The sequence below is a fragment of the Belonocnema kinseyi genome, chromosome 8, assembly GCF_010883055.1.
Source record: "Belonocnema kinseyi isolate 2016_QV_RU_SX_M_011 chromosome 8, B_treatae_v1, whole genome shotgun sequence".
Taxonomy (NCBI): domain Eukaryota; kingdom Metazoa; phylum Arthropoda; class Insecta; order Hymenoptera; family Cynipidae; genus Belonocnema; species Belonocnema kinseyi.
The window spans coordinates 45,083,502-45,106,174 of NC_046664.1; the positions used below are offsets into that span (position 1 = coordinate 45,083,502).

Consider the following 22,673-nt stretch of genomic DNA (forward strand, 5'->3'; position numbering starts at 1 on the left):
GAAAACGCACTTTTCTGAAGGATTAAAAAACTTGAAAAGCGATTGACCAAGTGTATAGAGCTCCAAGGAGATTATGTTTAAAAATAAAAAAAAATTTACCCAAAAAAAATTGTTTTTATACTTTATTCTAAGGACTTATTGAACTACCCTCGTATGATCAGCAATTAAATTTGCATGTTCCCAGTTTTTGACTAAACATCCCTTTCTTTTATTATTCTATTTAAGGGGTTCCTTATAACCTTTTCACAAACATTTTTACCTCCTAAAAGACGCAACATTTTTTCTTTATAACTTTGCTGCTCCATTACGACCATAACGCTCCCTTTATCAGCCTCACTGATATTCAAGTTTGTATCTGCTTTAAGAAATCTTTCAGTTTGAGAAACCTTTTTAAAAGTATCTAAACAATCAAGTTTTGTTGAATTGTCACCTTTAAGTAACCAATTTTGTGTTTGAAAAGCTATATTTGACCTAATGATATCTTGTTGTTTAGGTTTAATTTGATGAATTTTACTTTCAACTTCAGTGATGAGATCATCCGAGGGAAGGTTTTTACAATCGCAAGGAAGAGCAAAGATTTTTCCTGAAGATAGAATTTCAACGACCTTATCTGAAATTCGTGTTTTAGAAAGGTCCATCAGTCATTTGGATTTATCGAATGGTATACTTCTCTTTAGACTATTTTAAAAAAATTATATTTTATTTTTTGATGCGAATTTATGTTTGTTCTTTAAAGTTTTTAAAGATTTATCATTGAAGTTGATAAGACGATTAATGAATTCTTTAGAGGCTGAGTCGCAAATACTGCATTCTACATTTATCAAATTTTTTTGTGAAAAAACTAATTTCAAACATTTTTTCGGTAATTTCGTGATCTAAAATTTTTAATCTTACAAACCTAAACATAGTATCTAATTTTTGCTAACCCTTTTCCGAAAACATATAAATTTTAATTTTAGTGCTATATTCCATATATTTTGGAGCGAGATTCTTGACTTTGACAACATGTGGAAACTTGAGTTTGCATTTTGAGTTCTCTATCTTTCTTGTGTTTTTGTTTATTTTAGCACTAGTTGGTTATTTAAAGTTGACAATTTAACAAAACTTGATTGTTTTGATACTGTCAAAAAGGTTTCTCAAACTGAAAGAGTTCTTAACAAACATCCAAACTTGATTATCACTGAGGCTGATAAAGGGAGCGTTATGGTCGTAATGAAGCAGCAAGGTTATGCAGAAAAATGTTAGGTCCTTCACAAAATGAAAAGGCTTATGAAAAGTTTATAAGGAACCCCTTATATAGAATAAAAAAAAGGAATATTATAGTCAAAAACTGGGAATATGCGAATATAATTTCTGATTTCTGACCGATTATTGCGACCATAGAATGCAAGAAATATCCTGAGGCCGCATCAGTTGTTTTCCGCTATTCTTACTGTATGATTTCTTGATCGCTGTCAACACTGTAGTGGAAGCAATGAAGTCGATTTACCACCTAATCGGATTAATGAACTTGGGAGAATTTGAATTACACACATTTTGCTCAAACTCAGGAGACGTATTGGAATCGATTTCAATTCATCAACTACACACTATTGTTTAATTTGATATTGATACACCTGAAACAATGAAGACATTAGGCTTACACTGACAGCCAACTACAATGTTCATTTCTTTGTTTGTGACACGAAATCCACATCAACAGAGAGAGAGAGCAATGTTATCAATTATTGCTTCATTTTATCATCCTCTTGGCTCACTAGGCCCAATAATCGTCAGTGCAAAAATAATAATGCGAGAAGTTTGGAAAGTGCATTTAAATATACCCCTATTTAAATATACCCCTATTTGAATGCATATAACAGAGTTAAACATAATACAAAATATTTTGTGTTTGGATATACGTTAATTAACAATTAGCACATGAAAGATTTCAATCATTTGTTTTTCATTTTAAAAAGTCCTAGGCAGGCCCAAACCTCTATAAAAAACTAATTAAAAGAATACTACATGAATATGAATTTATTATGACCCGAACAGATGGAATATCTTAAAAAACAAAAATTTTGTAGGAAAAAATTAAAAACTAAACATTTTGTATGGCTTAGGAGTTCTTAAAACAGCGACAATGTATAAAAAATAAATAGGTCTGAGTTTAAATAAATCTAATATCATCACCATAACCTCTCCGAGAGGCTCTATGACCGTGCAGTTAGCGGGGCGGCTCTAGCGTGTGGCACATGGGCGTAAAATGGACCTCGTCCTGAATTTGCATGGATATAGATTAAAGAACCCCTATAAACGGGCTTTCCTAGATGATATGAAAAGGATTTTTATCAACCGGCTCTCCTGGTATGTATGATTCTAGTATTATAAAATGATGAAAGAGCCTTACGAATATTGGCCTTCTGGATGCCTGAGGCATAAGGTACTCGGCAGGCGTCAACCTCTTATTTTTCTAGCTACTTCTTCTAATATTATTCTCCAGCGAACCAAGCTCAGGTAGTGGCTTTGTCCCCAGCTCTCCTAGGAGCCTTAGCATTGGCAGTCTCTTTGAATAAGGCTATGGAAATTGAAGCTAACAGGAACCTAACTACGACTAAGGGTGATACCACTTAATGTAGAATTATTGACTCGGAATCTTAGCTATGGGGGTAATATGAGTTTCGGAGCCCCTCCATCTCACTATCGTGACCGCAGATTCGATAGCGGTCTAGAGAAAGAATATGGTAAGCGATAGTAGTATCTTAACAGCATGTTCACTCGCCGCTACCTATTCGACAAGAAGTTTCGAGTTAGTCTATCAATAAAAGAGTAATGGGCTAATAGTGACGTAGATGTCCAGTTATGGAAAGAAACTTATTTACATATGGCTCCAGGAACAAGGAGAACGAAGAGGCTGGTGTTTATCGTAGAAGGAATCGAATGGGGTTCACAATCGCGATGGGGTCGTACACCACAGTTCTGCAATCTGAGATTTCGGTCATGCTCCAATGTACCTACAAGGCAAAGGAGTATGACAACAAAAGATACATCCTTCACCACTACTATGTGAACTCTTTAAAGCACTGAATAAGCTAGCTACAGAAAACCAAGTTACTCTGCTTTGGTTCCCTCGACACAGCGGCATCAAGGACTAACAAGGCTAACAAAACAAGCAGCAAAAGAAAATTTTACTGGACTTGAGCTAGTTCTAGGAATTTCCAGTAAGTTAGTCATTAAAAAAAGTCACATATAGCTGGCCGAGGAGCATCAGATTATCAGGCTCAAAGTTAAACTCTAACTGAGTGAAAAAACTAATCAAGTTCGGGAAGAACAAAGTCAAAGTCCTAACAGAAATTATTGTAGAACACGGAAAGTTCGGGTATCACAAACATAAGATATGGTCCCGCCATTACGGGGAAACGTCTAACACTCACAAGCAGTTGCTATATTGATAAGTCAGAAATATCAACCTAAAGCAAACCTGCGGTCCTCTCCCTATGGAGATGGCTATCGTTTCACGCGTATGCTGATAAGGAGACCCAACGGGATCACCCAAGCGTCAGAGGCTATTACCGCCTCAAACTAAAATAATAATAATAATAATAATAATAATAATAATAATAATGATAATAATTCCATCATAAATGATAAAAACTTAAGGAAATTGTGTTTTCATCGTAATAAAAACAAATGGTAGGTACAGTGGACAACGTATTAGTTTGTATATGTTATTTTAGGTGGGTTTTGAAATGAAGAAATCAATTTATAAATCCGAAAAAAATTAAATAACGACTTTTGATAGTATGGTGTTGGTTTATTTTTCAGGGCAAATGCAGGATTAAAATTGTCCTAAAATGTGGCTTTGAAGATATGAAATTGAGCAGAGGACAGAACATGTATACTTTTTGTTTTTGCTAGGTGATATTTTTTCGTTTGGTTCTTTTGAATCTTTATCCTAATCAACTTTGTGCTTTTCCTTATTTCCAACATTTTCCGTATGTCCGTTTTTGTCTTTTGTGTCTTGTTTTGCTTCTATTCTTCTTTCTTTTTTTGTTTGTTTTTTCATTATTTTTTTTCTTTCTTTTCATGTTTTTCTTTTTCTTTTTGTTTTTGTATTTCTTTTTGTTTTTCTTGTCGTACTTGCTTTTCTTTCTCTCTTTGCTTTTGCTTTTGTTTTTCTTTTTCTTGTTTTTCTTTTTCTTTTCTTTCTTTTTCGTTTCTTTCTTTTTCTTTTCTTTGTTTTTGTTTTTCTTTTTTTTCCATCGCTTTTTTTTCTTTTTCTTTCTTTTCCTTTTCCTTTTTTTCTATTTCTTTTTCTTTTTGTTGTTGTTTTTGTTTTTGTTTTTGTTTGTGTATTGCTTTTTTCTTTCTTTTATTTTTTTCCTTTTTTTTCCTTTTTTTCCTTATTTTTCGATTTTTTCGAATTGTTTTTCTATTTTTATCACTATTGTGATTTACATAAGTAACATGATGATGCACAACTTTACGTACACCCGGAGGATGATCTTTCTCACCAGAGGCATTACCTTTGTGGTCATGATCGACTTCACCACGACCAGCACCATTTTCTCCACGATGATCATCTTGTCGACCATACCCAGCACCATTTTCTCCACGATAATCATCTTGTCCACCATGACCACCTTGTCGACCGTGTCCGTATCTATCATTATCATCATCATCATCATAATGGTCATGTCTATTATGACCATATCCATCATGACCATATCCATTATGACCATATCCATCATTAACATTTAATTGTTTTTTTAGCTTTCTATTTTTTCTATACCCTATTCCTCCTGCTGCTACTGCTCCTCCTAATGCTCCTATTAATCCGGCTGTTAATGAGCTCTGGCTATTACCATTCGAAGCTTGTCCTTCAGAACCTCCAGCTGATGATCCTCCACCACCTCCTCCTCCACCACTATCGGCATAACTGCCCCCACCACCTCCGTCAGAACCCCCTCCCCCTCCTCCTACATAACCACCCCCTCCCCCATCGGCATAACCTCCCCCTCCTCCACCTGAATAACCTCCTCCTCCCCCACCTGCTTCTCCTCCACCAGATACGCCTCCACTTAATCCTCCTCCACCAGATACTCCTCCACTTGATCCTCCTCCACCAGATACTCCTCCACCTGATCCTCCTCCTCCTGTTGCTCCATTACCTGCTCCTTCGCCACTGCCTCCTCCTCCACCCCCTTCGCCATCTTGTGCACCGCCAAGGTCTGAAAAAGAGAGAATCAAATTATCCATAAGATTCTTAAGAGGCGCATGGAGAAAGAGCCGTGATAGTTTATACTATAGTGACAATATCTTCAGGAGCAAACGGAAGTGGAATTGAATCAGCTGAATCACCGATTAATCGCACAGCAGTAGCCAAGAACAGTACCACTGGACTGCCTAGGCTGGAAGTCAAAATTTTAATCCAATATTCACAGATTTTTGTTTGAATACACGGAGAGAAATTTTAAGAGATTGATTCACGGAAGCGCGTGATTTTATTGCTACAAGTTTAATGTGATTTAAAGTCTCGCAATCTGTGATCTGAAAGCATAGAATTCGAGACCGGAGAGCGAAGAGAAGTGGCCTAATGCCTGAAACTACGAGACTTATGCTCTAAAAGCAAGGGTTCCGAGATCTTAGTTCTCGCGCCAATGCGGAATAAAAATCAAGAAGTAGTGCCGTGAATTAATCTCCCGAAATTTATCTCAATGTATAAGGTCACTAATGTTTTATTTACTTGAGAAGAAAGTTTTTATTTTTTAATTTAAAACTCCTATTTTGTGGAAGTTATTCTTGTAAATTTTAATATTAAAAAAGGAATAACAGTTGTTATTTTACTAAATACATTTCATAAATAAATATTTGTGTCAATTTTTACTGAATAAACACATTTTATAAACAGATACATATTTTCGTCAATGTTTACATTGTTATTTGAATGAGAAGCTATTAGTTTTGAGTAAAATTTTACTTTGTTGGCTTTTATCAAATCTTCACGTTTCAAGATCCACTGAGTCAGAAAATACGATCTTTGCTAAGATTTCTTCAGTCTGTAGTCTGTAGTTGCAGGCAAGATGACTTTTAAAAGACTGATCGAATTGCATTAAGCTTTGACACACGTTTTCAAGATATAAAAAGAAAGAACAAGTTCCCTAACCTGCTATTTTTGAACCAGTTTCTTGTTTCATCTATCGAAAATGCTTTTGAAGAAATAAAAAAGGCCATTTTTTATCAAAACTATATGAAATATGAAAAGAGGTCAGTAAGTGAGCATGCTTATCTTAAACAGATGAACAAATTTTCTTTTAGTCATTTTTTTGACAAGACATAACATTTTTCTTTTTATCTTGAAAAATTCTTTTAAAAATTAAAAATTTTATATCTAGGAAAAGTGTGGGGTGGACTTCCGAACAGCGCTTACATCCGATTAATTTGAATCTCCGTATTCTTATGTATTTTAAGGCGCTGATTACGAAAATGATAGGAAAATACCCGAGAAATTGATTTTCAAAGTCAAAGCCCTAAAAAACTGTACAAATTTCATGTTTTCCCGTTTATTTTCATAAACAATAAAAATTTTCAAGAAAGCTTTAAACAAAAGTTGTAGATCTTTTTAAAATACATATGCTATGTTCAAAATATTTTTACCTTACGATTGACAGTTTTCGATAAAAGAAGGGAAATGTCATTGCGAAGTGTAAAATTGCTCAAGTCACACACGACACTCATTCTATCGTGAAATAGGGGCAGAAAGCACCCCAATGACTAGACTTAGAAATAACTTAGGTCACAAACTAACTTGTTCCAACGTCTGATGGACAGCGGGAACGCATACCTATGACTAGCCACAGAAATAACTGAGGTCACATAAGTAAGTACCCCTTTACAACATATCAAGGGGCGAGAAGGAACCCCTATGACTGGCCACAGTAATAATTTGGGTCACACACGACCACCTTTTTAACGTGACAGGGGGCGGGAAGGCACCCCTATGACTAACCACAGAGATAACTTAGGTCTTAAACGATCCTCTTTCCAATCTATCATGGGGGCTGTTAGGGTTCATTGACAAAATACGTCATACATTTTTCAGGAACTTCTGATCCCCTCCCCCCTGCGTGATAGTTTTTTCATTGGTCCTAAGATGGAGAATGATACTTCTGCTGACCCCCCCCCCCCCACTAAACATATCACGTATTTTTTGAATAACCTCTCAGACTATAAACATAAAATAGACATATGTTGTTTACTCAACAGTAATCTAAAATTTTATATCAATTGATTTTTGATGAATCGCGAATTTTTAATTTAAATCGTAAAAAAAAGAAATTACAAAATTTAATTTCTATAAAAACGGTCAAAGTCACTTGAAAAATTAACAGACAAAACTGCTCGCCAAAAAAATATCGACAAATTTATCATGAATAGTTCTTCATAAAATGTGAGCTTTTCGTTTCAATTGTGAAAAATGATACAATGAATAAACAAATTAAATTTTCTTATGTTCAATTAAAAAAGGGTATCCTACATCAAATAAGAAAATTTTCTTCTGACTTTGTTCTCGCGTGACACGTAATGAGAAAGCGTCTGTTAAAGCAAAGGAGCTTTAACAAAAGAGATTTTACAATCACTAGAATCCAGTTTTTGATTTTTTGACATTCAACTTTAAAAGTCCTATGCAAAAAAGTGACACAAGTACAATGACCAAGTTCATAGTACGCGATAAATATGTTACTAAGCGCAAATCATAGTTTACTTTTTTTACTTTATCAGCTAAGAATAGTTGTTCATTTTATAGGGACACCCCCCGGCTTGCCAGGGTTGACCAAAATTCGGTGAGAGTATAACTAGTATTTCCAGTGTGCCTACCCGCGTGAAAAAAGTTTTCATGGCTCAAGCGTAGCAATAGACTTGGAAATATCTGGCAAAATCATTTGTCACGGATAAATGGTAGCACAGCGTAAAACTTGCCTTTGTCCGCCTCCCATGTCTAGAAAACGCTAAACACAAATGAATATTCTTAAGAACATTCAAGTGTTAGAAGAAATTAGTATCTGTTGAAAATTGAAGTCTTAGGTACGCCAAAAGCCGACATATCTTTTAATGGTATTTTCACTACACGGGTGCACCGCATCGTTCACCTGGTCGTTCATTACGTCCTCTACAAGAGCTTTTAAATTTTTTAATTTTTGTATCCTCCAAAATAACTAACAACGGTGACTCGGCAATCCGTGTGTATAGGATCAGGAACCAGGTAGTTTAGCACGTATTGTACGAGAACTTTTAAAAAATTTTAATTGTTCCGTCAGTCAAATTAACTGAAAATGGTAAGTCGATGACCTGGGAGCACAGGATTGTGCACAAGGTAGTTAAACACGTATTTTAACATAACTTTTTTAAAATTTAAATTGTTTCATCAGCCAAAATAACTTAATATGGTGAGTCAATGTACCGTGTGCACCGGGTCGCGCACTAGGTAGTTGAACACGTATTCTATTAGAACATATTTTAAATTTAAATTTTTGTATTAGCCAAAATAACTTAAAACAGTGAGTCAATGATCCGGGTGCAAAGGGCAGCGCACCAGGTAGTTTAAGACGTCATCTACGAGTACTTTTTTCAGAAATTAAAATTTTTTCAGTTACCAAAAAACCTTCAACTGGTGAGTCGAAGACCTGGGTATGCCGGATCGTGCACCAAATAGTTTAGCACGTCTTCTGCGTTAACTTTTTAAAAAATTTAATCGTGCCAACTGCTCAATTAACTAACGATAGTGAGTCGAAGATCTGCGTGCAAGAAATTGCCCACCATGTAGTTCAACACGTACTCTACTAAAACTTTTTTTAAAACTTTTAGTTTGTCAGCAGCCAAAATATCTACCAGTCTTAAATAGTCAACCCAACTGCAGCTGAAGCATCAACTTACTATTGTGTCAAAATTTGTCAAGTAGCCTACTTTTTTATGGGTTGTGATTTTTTTTCGGGAATGCGTGATAAGCTAGAGTTTTACATAAATAAAAGTGCCCTAAAACATTTTTGCAAAATTTACACTCTTTAAGTCGTTATTGTTATTTAACTTTTTTTAGCATTGTTCTCGCAATTAATTCTTTCGATTAGTAAAAACTATCGCCATAATTTTTTGTATTTTTCATTAAATATGTTCATTCTATAAAATAAAAATCATTTTACCATTGTTGCATAAATATTGATGAAATTAGCAACAATTTTTATAAACAAATAAAATTCGTTGTAACTTCTCAATTGATTACAATGCGTTACTTGACTGATTACGATAGCTCATTTAATTACCAAGATTTTGGTGAAAAAATTAGGGAACTCGATATTTACGCTAAAACGTGTAAGATAGTATAGGTCGAGACACGCGGCACCATAATTTTTCATATCTGAGCTGCCTGTTCTGTAGCATTCATTTATTTTAGCTCAAAAAGGTGAAAAACTGATGGACTTGCAATCGATTAACATATCCTAATAACCTAAATGAAGTTTGTGCAATCTGTTGAATTGTTATAAACAAATTTATGAATAAAATCGATTATTGCTGTACATTGAAGCCTGGATGTTCTTTTCATCACGCTTTTCCCCGCGAAATCGAGTGAAATTAATGTTTCGCTGAAATCAAACTGTAAAGTATAATTTTTTGATTTTTAGAAACAAATTTCATAAACAAATTTAATAAATAAGCGCCTCTGTATAAATAAAATGCATTTTTCTGCGCAATCATTTGGTTTGCCTTCAAAAATAAAAATTCCATGACATAAATTAACAATCAATATATTTACTATTGTTATAAACAATACTGATTAACAAATACAATAAACGGTCACTCTCTGATTGAAAAAATCCATGTTTTGCATAATTGTTCATTTTATCATTAAATTAATATTCTGATGGATGAAACTGACGTTTGACAATATTTTTTATTTTTATTAACAATTCTGCTCAACAAATGCATTTAATAGACGCTTTCAAATAGGAAAAATCTCTTTCTTGCTGAAATGTTGATTACATCATAAAAACTAGACGGTTTACGATTCGGTTCCTCATTTGAAGGTAACATTAACTATTGCACCCAAAAACAGATTTATTCTATGCGAAATAATTATTTTAGGAATCGATTGATTAAGATTGTTCATTACAATGGGAAGTGTTGTTGGATGTCAGTATATTTCGTGGGATTTTTATTTTTTATGATATAATCAACATTTCATCAAGACAGAGACACAATGCGGGCCAAAATAGCACCTTCCCTTAATTATATTGCATCGTTCACACAAACGTGTCCGAGTTTCTTTACAATAAGAAAGGGACTACCAGATCGATGATACACTTGATAAATATTAATTGTTTTGTCAAAATGGGAAGTTTCAATTGGAAAAATAAAATTATATATTTAATTTTTCTGTGATGATAAAAAAACATTCTTTTTGTAAATCATTCAGGAAAATTTCCTAGAAATTTATCTATCTTTTATTTTAACTATGTTGAGTACAAATATTATGAAATTGTTTTTCGTAACGAATGTGTGGGAAACAATTAAAAATGAAAATTCTTATTCTTCTGGCAAAAAGCCATAAAATATTTTTGAGATTATAATTTGGGCGTTCACTAGTACTACGCAATTATCCATAAAACTAACCGAACAAGTATAACGCTTGAGCTAGTATAACGGAATTTTCTGTAACGCTAACCTTGAACGAGCTGACCAAAGGGGTAAATCTTACAGAAAGCTTTGTAACAGTAGACTATTCGTATAATGTGTAAACATGATTCAGAACATATTTTGCAAGAGAAATATGTATTTAAAAAAAAATTCAGGAAGAAAATGTTACTTGAAGTCTTATAATTACCAAGAGATATACTAAGGACCAAAATGGCGACGAGTGGAGCAAGGGCAATGAACCTCATTTTTTTAAATAAAAGAGAATCATTCGTATACAATTCTGTGAACGCTCACTAATATTTCGATTTTAATGATAATTTTTTTTTACTTAGTGATCATTTTTCAAACGATCTATGCCCTATATATACCGGCGTTTACCTTCAAATTTATGAGAACGTGTGGCACATGTTTTCATTATGGACCGGAAGACTGTATGTCATAATGTCTGTCCTTCAAGTACTTGCTTTTTAATTTTATCTGGCACAAATGTAAGAAAAATTAAACACAGTCAATAAGTAAGTGCAGTCGTAAATAAGGAAAATTTACTTTGACGCAGCAAGTTTCAAATTCAAAAGAATAACATGATGTTTCATAATGCAGTTTACGCAGAAAAAATATTCACGCCCTCGCGCTCCGTGCTCCTTTTTTTACTATTAATGCGTGCATTTTTACTAAATTTTTTTAAAAAATATGTATATCATAACTGAAATCAAAAACTATAATTTAAACGTATTATGGAATATAGTTATAAATTGCGATTCTATTTTTTTTTTGTCTTTTTAATGACGTCTCTCAAAACACCTGCGGCTTCGGTGATTATGTTATCATTGCAACACTTGCGCGACGCGCTTGACAATTAGGTTATACAGGCAGTTGTCCTTAAAAAATATAACGATGTAGATCAAATAGAACAATATATAAGAAGTAGGTATGTTCTGTAGTATAATCTTCATGAAAAATAGTTTTATTTCTTCAATTTTCTAAACAGAGAGACTACACCGCAGGCTTTGATACCTTTCGTTCAAACCTTGGTTCTAAGTCCAGTCTATAAAAGTGTGTAGTCAGCTCGAAGAATATATTAAAATCAATTCACTGCGTTTCAAAAATATCCCAATATAGTCAGTCTACTTGATTATTATTAGATATAAAAAAATTCAAAATTTGTCTCTAATTAAAAAATATCATTAATATAATTTGTGAATCTTGTTAAAATCTATTACACATTAAGATTAAAACTTACGGATCTCTTGAAAAATAAAATCTACATGATTTTAATAATTATCCTACTTTTTGAATCTTGGTACAATCAGAAAAATTATTGAGATAAGTGCGAAATATATTCGATATTCAGTAAAAATTTACAAATAATTTCTTGATGCATTAAAAAAGTTGTTCCTTTTTTATATTCATTGCAAATTTTCAAAGAGTTAAAAAGCATATAACTTTTTCAATTTTCACCGTTTTCAAAAATGCCATCAGATAATTTTGAAGTATTTTTGTCATTTAACCGGCAATTTGACAAGCATTTCTAAAACTCTTTAAAAAATGTTGTTTCAAATTTTGTTTGATGTCAGTGAAAATTTCAATTAAAGAGCGGCGCACATTTCTTATGAAAAAGTCGTTTCGATAAATTTGGTTAAATTTGTTATATGTTTTGTGTCTCAGCGTCCTGAACGAATTTCTCCATGAGCGCAAAGCCCAAAATACACTTGGTTCCAAAATAAGGCCCGCTGAAGTCAGTATCACCGGGTATTGGCTCTACTTTCTTGGCTATTGAATCTACTTTGGAAAAGTGGTTTGGATTAATTCGGCTGTATTTCCTATATATTACGTAGCTCAGCACCCTGAAAAAATGTTTTCGTTGGCGCAAAGCCCAAGAAATCCTGGGGTCCAAAATAAGGCCCGCTGAATTTAGTATCACCGGGTATTGGATCTACTTGCTTGGTTATTGAAACTATTTGAAAAAGTTTTTTCGGTTACTTCGGCTAAATTAATTATATATTAGGTATCTCGGCATCTGGAACAAATGTCTCCATTGGCGCCAATCTTAAAACCTTCTGGGTTCTAAAATAAGGCCTGCTGAAGTCAGTATCACCGGGTATCGTCTATATTTTCTTATCTATTGAATCTACTTGGAAATGTTGTTTGGGTTAATTTGGATAAATTTGTTATATGTTACATATCGGGGCATCTTGAACAAATGTCTCTGTTGGCGCGAAGCTTAAAACCTGCCGATTTCCAAAATAAGGCCCGCTGAATTTAATATCACCGGGTATTGGCTCTACTTTCTTGGCTGTTGAATCTACTTGGAAAAGTTGTTTTTTGGTAATTCGGCTGAATTTGTTAGAGGTTATGTAGCTCTGTACCTTGAACGAATGTCTTCGTTGACGCAAAGCCCAAAACCTTCTAGATTCCAAAATAAGGCCCGCTGAATTTAGTATCACAGGGTATTGTCTCTACTTTCTTGACTACTGAATCTACTTGAAAAAGTGGTTTGGGTTAATTCGGCTCAACTTGTTATATATTTCGTAGCTTGGCACCCTAAAGAAATGCTGATGTCAGTACCACCAGGAATTGGCTATACTTGCTTGGCTATTGAATCTACTTGAAAAAGTCGTCTTGGTTAATTTGGCTAAGTTAATGATGGATTACGTACCTCGGCACCTGGAACAAATTTCGTCGTCGACGCAAGGCCCATAACCTCCTAGATTCCAAAGTAAGGCCCGCTGAATTTAGTATCACGCGGTATTGGCCCTAATTTCTTGGCTATTTAATCTACTTTGAAAAGTGATTTGAGTTAATTCGGCTGATTTGTTATATGTTACGTAGCTCGGAACCTTGAACAAATGTCTTCGTTGACGCAAAGCCTAAAACCTCCGAGATATCAAAACAAGGCCCGCTGAATTTAGTATCACTGGGTATTGGCTCTATTTCTTGGCTATTGAATCAACCTAAAAAAGAGGTTTGAGTTAATTTGGCCGAATTTGTTATATATTGAGTAGAATTAACCGAAAGCACATTTCAAAGTAGATTCATTGATCGAACAAGTAGAGCTAACACCCGGTGATACTGACTTTAGCGAGCCCTATCTCAAAACCCGGGGAGTTTTTGGGCTTTGCACCATGGAGACACTTGTTTAAGATGCTAAGATACAAAACACTTTTCTATACGAAATTTTTGGGGTCCTTCTTAAATCTATCAGCAAAATTTTGTATTCTATTTCTTTTTAATTTCTAAAAAGTTGAAAAGTATAAATCTTTCCTAATTCGTATTGTAATCAAAAATATCATGAGATTTATTTTCAAGTATTTTTAATCTATAAGGAACTTTTATAATAATGTCTAAAACTTCAAAGTAATTGGGTTTCCAATTGTTGAAAATGCTCTAACTTTGTCCATTTTTGGCGGAAACATCTGGTTAATATCATTGACCTTTATTTTGTGAACATTAAAAATATAATCAAATGCTGTCTCGATTAAACAAATCCCTCAAAAATTAGGGCGGCAAACATGCCGGTAACAATGGCCGGTAAAAATATAGACATACAACCTTTGACCGACAAAATTTTATGATTTTTAGACTCTGTGAGTGCTGAAACGTAAAAATCCTTGAAAAAACTGGAGATTGAACATTTTGACGATACCATTACACTCATGAATGAGATTGTAACAATTATAGTTAGGACAAGTCACAAAATACGTGATACAGGTATAAGAAAATTTTTGAACACCTGGCACTCCCCTATTTATAAGGCTTTTTCTATTATTCTCAGTGATTAACTTCTTTTCACATAAATTTCGACAAATACTCTGGCGAAAGATGCCAAAAGTTCAACATAGGTATAAATGTAGTTGATTGAAATTTGTTATGAAGCTTCTTAAGTTACACGAGAATACACGAGAATAATAATTGCCGAAAACTTGTGATGGTCTGAAGGTGAGTTTTTTATCTAGATATTTCTGACCAAAATTTCAAAATATTGAGGATTTCACAAATTTAGGGAAAAATTGGTTCGAAAAGTTTTAGAAATTTTTATCAAAGTTTCTGGTACACGACAAATTAGTTGCAAATAATCCAAATAGCATATTCAACTTTGATGAGAATTAATAAAGTGATATGCTTTGCAACATTTAAAAAATCTTTTAAATAGAAAAAACTACTTTTCTGATAGATTAAGAGATTTCAATCTGTATTTTTACCGAACATCAAATATATTTCACAACTACTGTGTTTATAATGTAAATTGTATGTAAAAATGTTATCACGAGGACAGCCATGAGATTACGCCTGGAGCGGGTGCTCATCTCAAAAACTGTACCCGCTCCCACCGAAATCGCGGTAAAATTGTCAGTCATAACCACGTATCATGAAAATGAGGTAAGTGATTGAGATATAGATATGAGAAGTGGCCTGCTTCCAGTGGGATCCTGCGGTGGTTGTGAAATCCTTTTTTTAATTATATATAATAATTGATAATTGTCCACACGTAATATATTCTATTTGCGTGTAATATATTCTGTTCACAGCATGAAGTTGGTTCCCGGAAACTCTTTTTTTGCTGTTTTCTTTTTTAAGTTGTTTCGTTTCATGAATAAGTCATGATGAAAGATTAGGAACACGTTAGTATGAAAGAATTCTTTTTTTTGCGTGAAATTTTTTTTGTTCTTTGTTGAAAAATATTTAATATGCGTTAACATATTAAATTAAAAAATACGTATTAAATATTTTTGAACAAAGAAAGGGAGATACAAATATTTAGAGCAAAAAAATTAAAGGGGTAAATCTCCCGTAGAATGACATGAATGAAACGTTATTCAGTTAATAATAAATATGAAATTCTTTGGAATCTATTTTAAAGCTTCAAAATTTGCACAGAAAATTAAATAAAAAATTGGAAACTTCTTGAAATAAAAAAGAAGCCTTTAAACTTTTTTCCTTCTAACGTCAGTTTCAGTGGCTTCAGTAAAAATTAGCGGAGTCTTTAACCCTTTTAGTTCATCATATGAAAAAGTCAGAATTATTTCAATTATTATCAAATTTTTATGACTTCTCCATTTTCAAACATTTAGAAACTGTAAATTATATTATATTACATCACAATTAGGGCCTAGCAAGTCTTTACACGGAGAGCTCAATGGTCGCCGAAAGTCATGTTTTTTCATGGCGTCCTTGCGAACATTAAATTCCACGTGAAGACGCGTGTGACCCTACGAGTGATGTATGATGTTTAATTAGGAACCACCATATTATTTGACTGTAGATCATTCTGAAAAGTGAGTGTTGGATAGCTCTTTTAGGGAAATAGTGCGAGAACGTCCTACGAAGTGAATGTTGTTTAACAATAATGATGATCACTGTCCGAACATTCTTCTGCTTCGTTTTCTTCATTTGTCCAATTTCTTCAAGGTCAGCTCATATTTATCCTTAGATTTTTTGGATAAGAAATCTTGTTTTTCTTTTTTCACTTTTTCATATATTTTGAGGGGTGGTATTTTTGTTGTCTTTCCCATGATTTCGAGTGTACGAAGATTCACAATTATAACAGTTGGAAACCTAATTGCAGCTCATCAACGATTTTACGGATTCCATTGCTGCAGACGAAAACATAAGGTTGTTCTATAAATCATATGTTTGGGATGCAATTGTTAATTACGTATAGGGCGAAATTTGCAAAGTGGTTCGGTGTGAGATAGATCTGCATTTTGATGACTGATGAAGTTCTCTTTATTTCAATTACATCAGAGCTAAAAAAATTCTGTTGAAAGGATTGAATCTTCTCATTATTGTGAATTAAATGTGCCCAAGATGAAGCCAATTCGTCTATGTTTGCTTCCTCATAGAGGATAAATTTTTAATTTAATCAATGAAGCCTTCCTAAATATAAAAATGTATAATACAATGTTAACACTAACTTGAAAACGGTCTCAGATAAATTAATGAAATTTGGAGGGCTTATTTTTTCACCACTGATATCTCGAATCTGACCGAAGGACTAAAAAAATATTTATTGCGTTATTTTAGTACTTAGTGATATTTTAAAAATCGTTTTTTATAGTGAAACTTTTCTCATATACAGAATTCAAAGTTGATGGAAGTAAATAACATTTATACGTTTCATAGAATAGTAAAAAAGCTATGGCAATGCATAATATTTAAAAACACGGTTTTTAATCGTAAAACTATTTTCTTTAACATAAATTTCAAAAACTTAAATTTTAAAATTGTTCTTATTATAAAGTTTGGCAATTAAATCTCTAGGTCGAAAGTTGATTTTCTTAATTGAAAAGTTAATTTCCACTTAAGTTAAAATAGCATAAAGTTTGGAAAGGGATAGGGTGCGACAGAATTTCTCCTTCCTTTTTCCAGCTCGAAAAACTAACATTTTAAAAGTAAAATTTGATTTATCTGATTTCTCATTGTATTTAAAAACATTTTTGTATTATTTTGCAATTTTCTACTTTAAGTAAATGTCTATTTTTAAATTGATAAAAATAAAAACCTGAATTTTTCTACTATTCAAATAATTACAAATTCTTAAGTTACGTTTTCTTAAATTTTCAATAGCTTCCCTTGAAATACATATTTATTTATTTTTTATTTGTCTTCAAATAAGAGGTTTTAAAATCTTTTTCAACTTGAAACCATTTCACTGTGATGGGAAATTTTTTACATTCTCATTATTTATGATAGAAAAAGTATTACAATTGACGGAAATTTCATAGATCAGTTTTTCAACCGATCTCTACGTTTCGAGACCCACTGAAGCTTAAAATCAAGTTTTGGCGACGGCGCATATCTGTCCGTGCGACTGTGCGTCTGTAAACACGATAACTCTTAAAAAAATAAGCAGATCAAGTCGAAATTTGTCACACTTTTTTAGGTCCTCAAAGAAAGAACGAGTTCGATAACGAGCTATTTCAGATAGGAACTCAAAGTTATAGCATTTAAAAAATATTTGAGACATAAATACTTTTTTTATGTACTTGAAAAATCCAAAATTCAAATTTTTATTGTTCAAAAAACAGCGAAAACCAAAAAATCCAATTTTGTGGTCAACCTATGCAAGATACGTAAAAAGATAGAAAAAAGTTATGCAACCAAAAAAGATCTACAAATTTGTCGATAATCACTTATTGACAAGAGCAATTATAGTTTTTGAAAAGTCCTAGAATATTTCTTCAACCATTTTTTGATAAGACCTGTCATTTCGATTTAATTTATCAAAATCATGTCTTCAAAATTACGAATTATGGTCTAAATCAGTCAATCAATAAAATAATTCTTAATAATATAAGCAAATTTCATAATATAATATATTTTTTAACATCCTTGACTCTAAAGACTTTAACAGAATCGAAAAACAGTTATTCGAAAGTGAATAATATTTAGGATGTTTTAATACTAATAAAATTGTTAATTTAGTATACGAATTTAATATAAAATACATATTTTGTTTAATTTTTACATTTTAATCCTAGTAAGAGGGTATCAGTTTTATGCGAAAATTATCTTTGTCGCTTTTTATCAAATCTTTACGTTTTAAGACTCCATGAATCAGAAAATGCGATATAAAATACGGTATAAAAATATTCAACAAGTTCGTTAAACAGCTGTTTTTGATCAACGGTACTGATTTTATCCATTGAAAATGCTTCTGAAGCAATACAAGATGCCATTTTCCAAGCATCTTTACGAGATATGCAAAAAATTTTTGTTAGGAAAATTGTTCACCTTAAGAGGATGAACCATTTTTCTTATGACCATTTTTTATAAGACATATTTCGCTATTAAAAATAGAAAATTCGATTTATGGGTAAAACTATGCAAGATAAAAAAAGCTGATTCAATAAGCATTCTTCACTGAAAAAGATCTACAAATTGAATCTCTTTCTCATCGTAAAAAACAACCTTCAAACTTAGAAAAATAAAATTTTTGAAAAACCAACACAAGGTTCGAAAAAAATGAAAAAAAACATGCTTGCCCGAAAGAGATCTACAAATTTGTTTTGAATTTATTGTTGTTGGGGTCGGCAGTTTTTTCAAATTGAATTAATTAATTTAATTAAATTACTGTAAAAACGGTACAAGATACTTAAAAAATGAATAGACAAAAGTTGGTCACCAGAAAAAGATGGACAAAGGTTCTAGCTGGATAAGCAAATCTATTCGGCCCCAGCTAATAACAGGCTGAAATTCGTGCTAATGTTTATCCTAAGATATGGAAAAATGGGAAAGAATTTCCACCTTCAAATTGCATATTTTTATGAAGTCATGGAGGGGTAAAGGAAAATTAAAAAAAAAAACAATACTAATTGTCACCAATACTAAAGTTTCGATTTTTTTTACTCAGATCCGTTTTGTAATTTGTGAAGTCTGACAATAATGCGATTCTAATGCGCAATTCGCGTTTATAGATCAATGACGCAGGAGAAATTAATATGGTTGCATGCACTGTAGTTCTGTAGTCAGATAAAAACTGTGTTATTGCTTAATCCAAGGACGAACCGATTTTCCTCATTTTTTAAACTTTATTTTTAAAGGTAACCACAATTCATTTTCCATATTAATTGCCTCCGGCCATTTTGAATGTGCATCTAAAACTATCAAGATCATATCTCCGTGAAATTTCTCTAAGAAATTCTTATGATCTCGGAACCACGGCTTCTCTGGTCATGTCTAAGGGTGTTATTGCATTCTTAGAGGATTACTCCGAGCTTCTATACATTCCTTACAATTCTTTCCCAAAGTTTCTAAATTGGAATCTCAACCTTGACACCAGAAGATACAACTGAGTATCGAGAGTAATTAAGTAATTAAGTTTAAGTGTCTTTTGAGCCACTTCTTTAGCGTTGATAAACCCGCGATCATTAATATGTTTAATATTTAATTCAAAATCCTTACTTTTATTAATGGTTTTCTCTTTCATAGGCAGTCGTGATATGCTGTCAAAAACTACATTATGTTAAGATCTAATATATCTCATCTTACAGTAAAACGCTGATCAAAATGATGCCCACCGTTGTAGCCTATTGACCGCTATCAACGGAATACCGCACTTAGGACCAAAATTCAAGGTCAGTGGTTTATGATCGGTTTCAAGTACAAAATCCCTTTTATCTAAATACATATAATGATTTTTCCACGCCAAAAATAATAGCCGCTGCCTCTGTGTGAATGTAAACGTAATGCGTTTCAGCTTTATTCAGTCGCCTTGATGGAAAAGCCTAAAACCCCAACCTAAACGGTGATGCTTTGCAAGCCAATATCAATTCTAAGTTGAAATCGTAGTATACTAGTACTTTTAAAGAGCCATTAATTTTTAAATTTTCACTTATTAGTCTTCACATAATTCACTCCAGAACCATTTCTTATTTGTTTTTAGTGAATCGTATAATGGTTTAAACTTTGTCGCTCTATTTTCTATAAACTTTTCAAAATGCGCTAATACACCCAGAAATGATTGTAATTCTTTAATATTTACTGGGGTTGGGGGAATTACAATTGCTTCAGTTTTGTCTAATGTCTGTCGAATTCCTACCTTATCCATAGAAATATTGTATCTTATTGGCTTTGAAAACACATTTATCTTTATTGATACTTAACCCGCTTTGACATAATCGTCTACAAACTTGATCTAGTTTTTCGTCATGCTGCGGTTCCGTTTTTTCTGTGACGAATACATCATCTAAAAAAAATCTACTCTTGAAAATGTGCCGTTATCTCATCCATGGTCATTTGAAATTCCACAGAAGCAGACGCGATACCAAAAGTTTAACAATTATAATGAAATAAACCTCTATGGGTAGTGGTCGTTGTATATTTTTTACGCTCCTCTTTCAATTAGGCTTTATTGTTATTGTTAGAGAACTTTTTTTGTTATTAAATGCCTCTAACCGGTGGAAAATAATTCCGGATATTTCTTTTCTAGATGTCCCTGATTCGAAACAACTGGCCCTAGCTTATTAACAAGTATCAGCAGAATTGGAAATAATTGAATCCTTCTCAGCTAAGGTCAAAATAAGAGGTGAATATCTGTTTCGACTACTTAACAATCACCTACCGCATTGCTGCCATTACATTCAATTACTAAATTTCACATTACTTCGAAAGGGTCTATCAGTAATCCCCCTACTACTTTAAATTTATCGTTTAATTTTTCCACTCTTTCCAATATCACCGCAACCAATAAACCAGTATCAATTTCCATTTTTAGGGGAACATTCTTAACGATAATAGTCCAGAATTGAGAATGAACTCTTATCATTACATACCTTGTTTATTTCCTCTAACTTATAAATAGAGTTTACCATGCTTATGGTAAGGTCCTCTTCATCCTCTTAGATTATAGGCAGACTATAACCAGATGACCTTGAACTCCACCATTGCAACATTTGGAATCTTTGTAGTAACAATTTAATTTTGCGTAACCCACTCTACCACATGTAAATCACGTTGGTTTTATCCCTTCTTACGAATTCGATTTACCTTTACGCTGTAATTTATTTTTCGTTTGTTGATGACGCACCTTGTGTACTGATAAATTAGTCTTCGATGTGCTGTTCGCTTCGACGTCTACACTAGCATTTATTGAAGCTTTTTCGATTTCGTTAGACAAAGCCACTGAATTATCAAAGGTCAAATTTCTTTCACGAAAGAGTTATATCTTTGTTGTTGTATCGTAGACTTCAGCGACAAATTAATTATCAAGACGTTCTTGGTCAATCGTAAATTTGCAGTGGCGAGCTGCCAACTTCAATTCCGCGATGAATTTAGTGATTTTAATTCCTGGTTTTTGACTAATCACCGCAAACTTTGTTCTTTCAACTACTTCCGAAGCAAGAGGAGCCAGATTCTCATTTAATTTTTGAATAACTTGTGCATACGTTAGTTCTTTCAGCTTTTAGAAACCGGCAGATTCCGCAGCAAATTATATGTCTCAGAATCCACATTTGTTGAGAGTAAAGAGCAGTTTTTGTAATCCGCGATACCTAAAGCATTAAAATAAAATTCGAAGCGTTCGATAACAATTTCCCAATCGTCTAGGCTGACTTAAACTGTACGTGAATTTTATTATCCGGGCTTATTCTGTTCATACGCTTGATCTCCTTTGTTTTTTTACTTTAATATTCTTCTTAGACTCTTTACTATCCAAATTATAACTGCACTCAAAATTTTCGACGTCACTTTTACGTTCTTGCAACTACTAGAATTTTATGCCAAACATTTAAACTCTGAGATTTTTCCACGTTTATAATACCGTGCTTCTCTCGTTTTGGTACTACTCCCGCTTTGGATAACTTGTAAATTCAGCCGGGTTTCACTTCCGTCTTTTCCACATTTGTATTTGATTCCGACATTGATTTAACTCATAACTTTTATTGCCAAACACTGTTCAAAATTCATTTAATGTATTCAGTAACGCGCATACTTTAGGTTCAATTTATCCTTGTCGCCATTGTAATATTTTTCAATAATTCATCAGATTTCAGATCACGTCACTTTATTCAAGGTATATCAATTCCGGGTGATAAAAGACTGGCCTAAAGGCCCAAAACATTCTCTTATTATCCTGATCAGCATGCGCGTAATCTTTATCCCTATATATAAACTGTGCGCATATACCAGATGACTATATATAATAAAAAAGGATGAAACAATTACCGAGGGGTCCCACTGAGAGCAATTGCCATCCAAAAATGACACCAAATCCCAGTAGAACCGCGGTAAATCACATCTATAGCCATGTCTCATGACTGTGAGATGCGTGGTGACAAAATACTTCTATTTGTCCATTGAACCACCCCAAACAAATAGAGTAGGTTCGGGATAGCAAGTATGTTAGCCGCAGATACTTTGTTCAACGCCGGCGGACTTGAAGAACAAATCTGTGAAAGAAGATGCTTGTACAGTCTGTCAAGTTAAAGCGTGGGTGGCTTTACTCGCAGTCGGTAAGGTGTATCGACATGATTTTGGTGCCAAAATATTAAGAAGAGCTCCCTCTT

At 33.2% G+C, this 22,673-nt stretch overlaps 1 protein-coding gene across 1 annotated transcript in view; it reads right to left on the reverse strand.

Annotated features, from left to right (window-relative positions):
* Positions 1-22,673, reverse strand: part of LOC117178471 (glycine-rich cell wall structural protein 1.8-like) — a 60,860-nt gene that overhangs the window by 5,614 nt on the left and 32,573 nt on the right. The window contains exon 6 of the mRNA XM_033369898.1: positions 4,441-5,213. Coding sequence (XP_033225789.1) covers positions 4,441-5,213 — 773 coding nt within the window. The remainder of the gene's footprint in view (positions 1-4,440; positions 5,214-22,673) is intronic.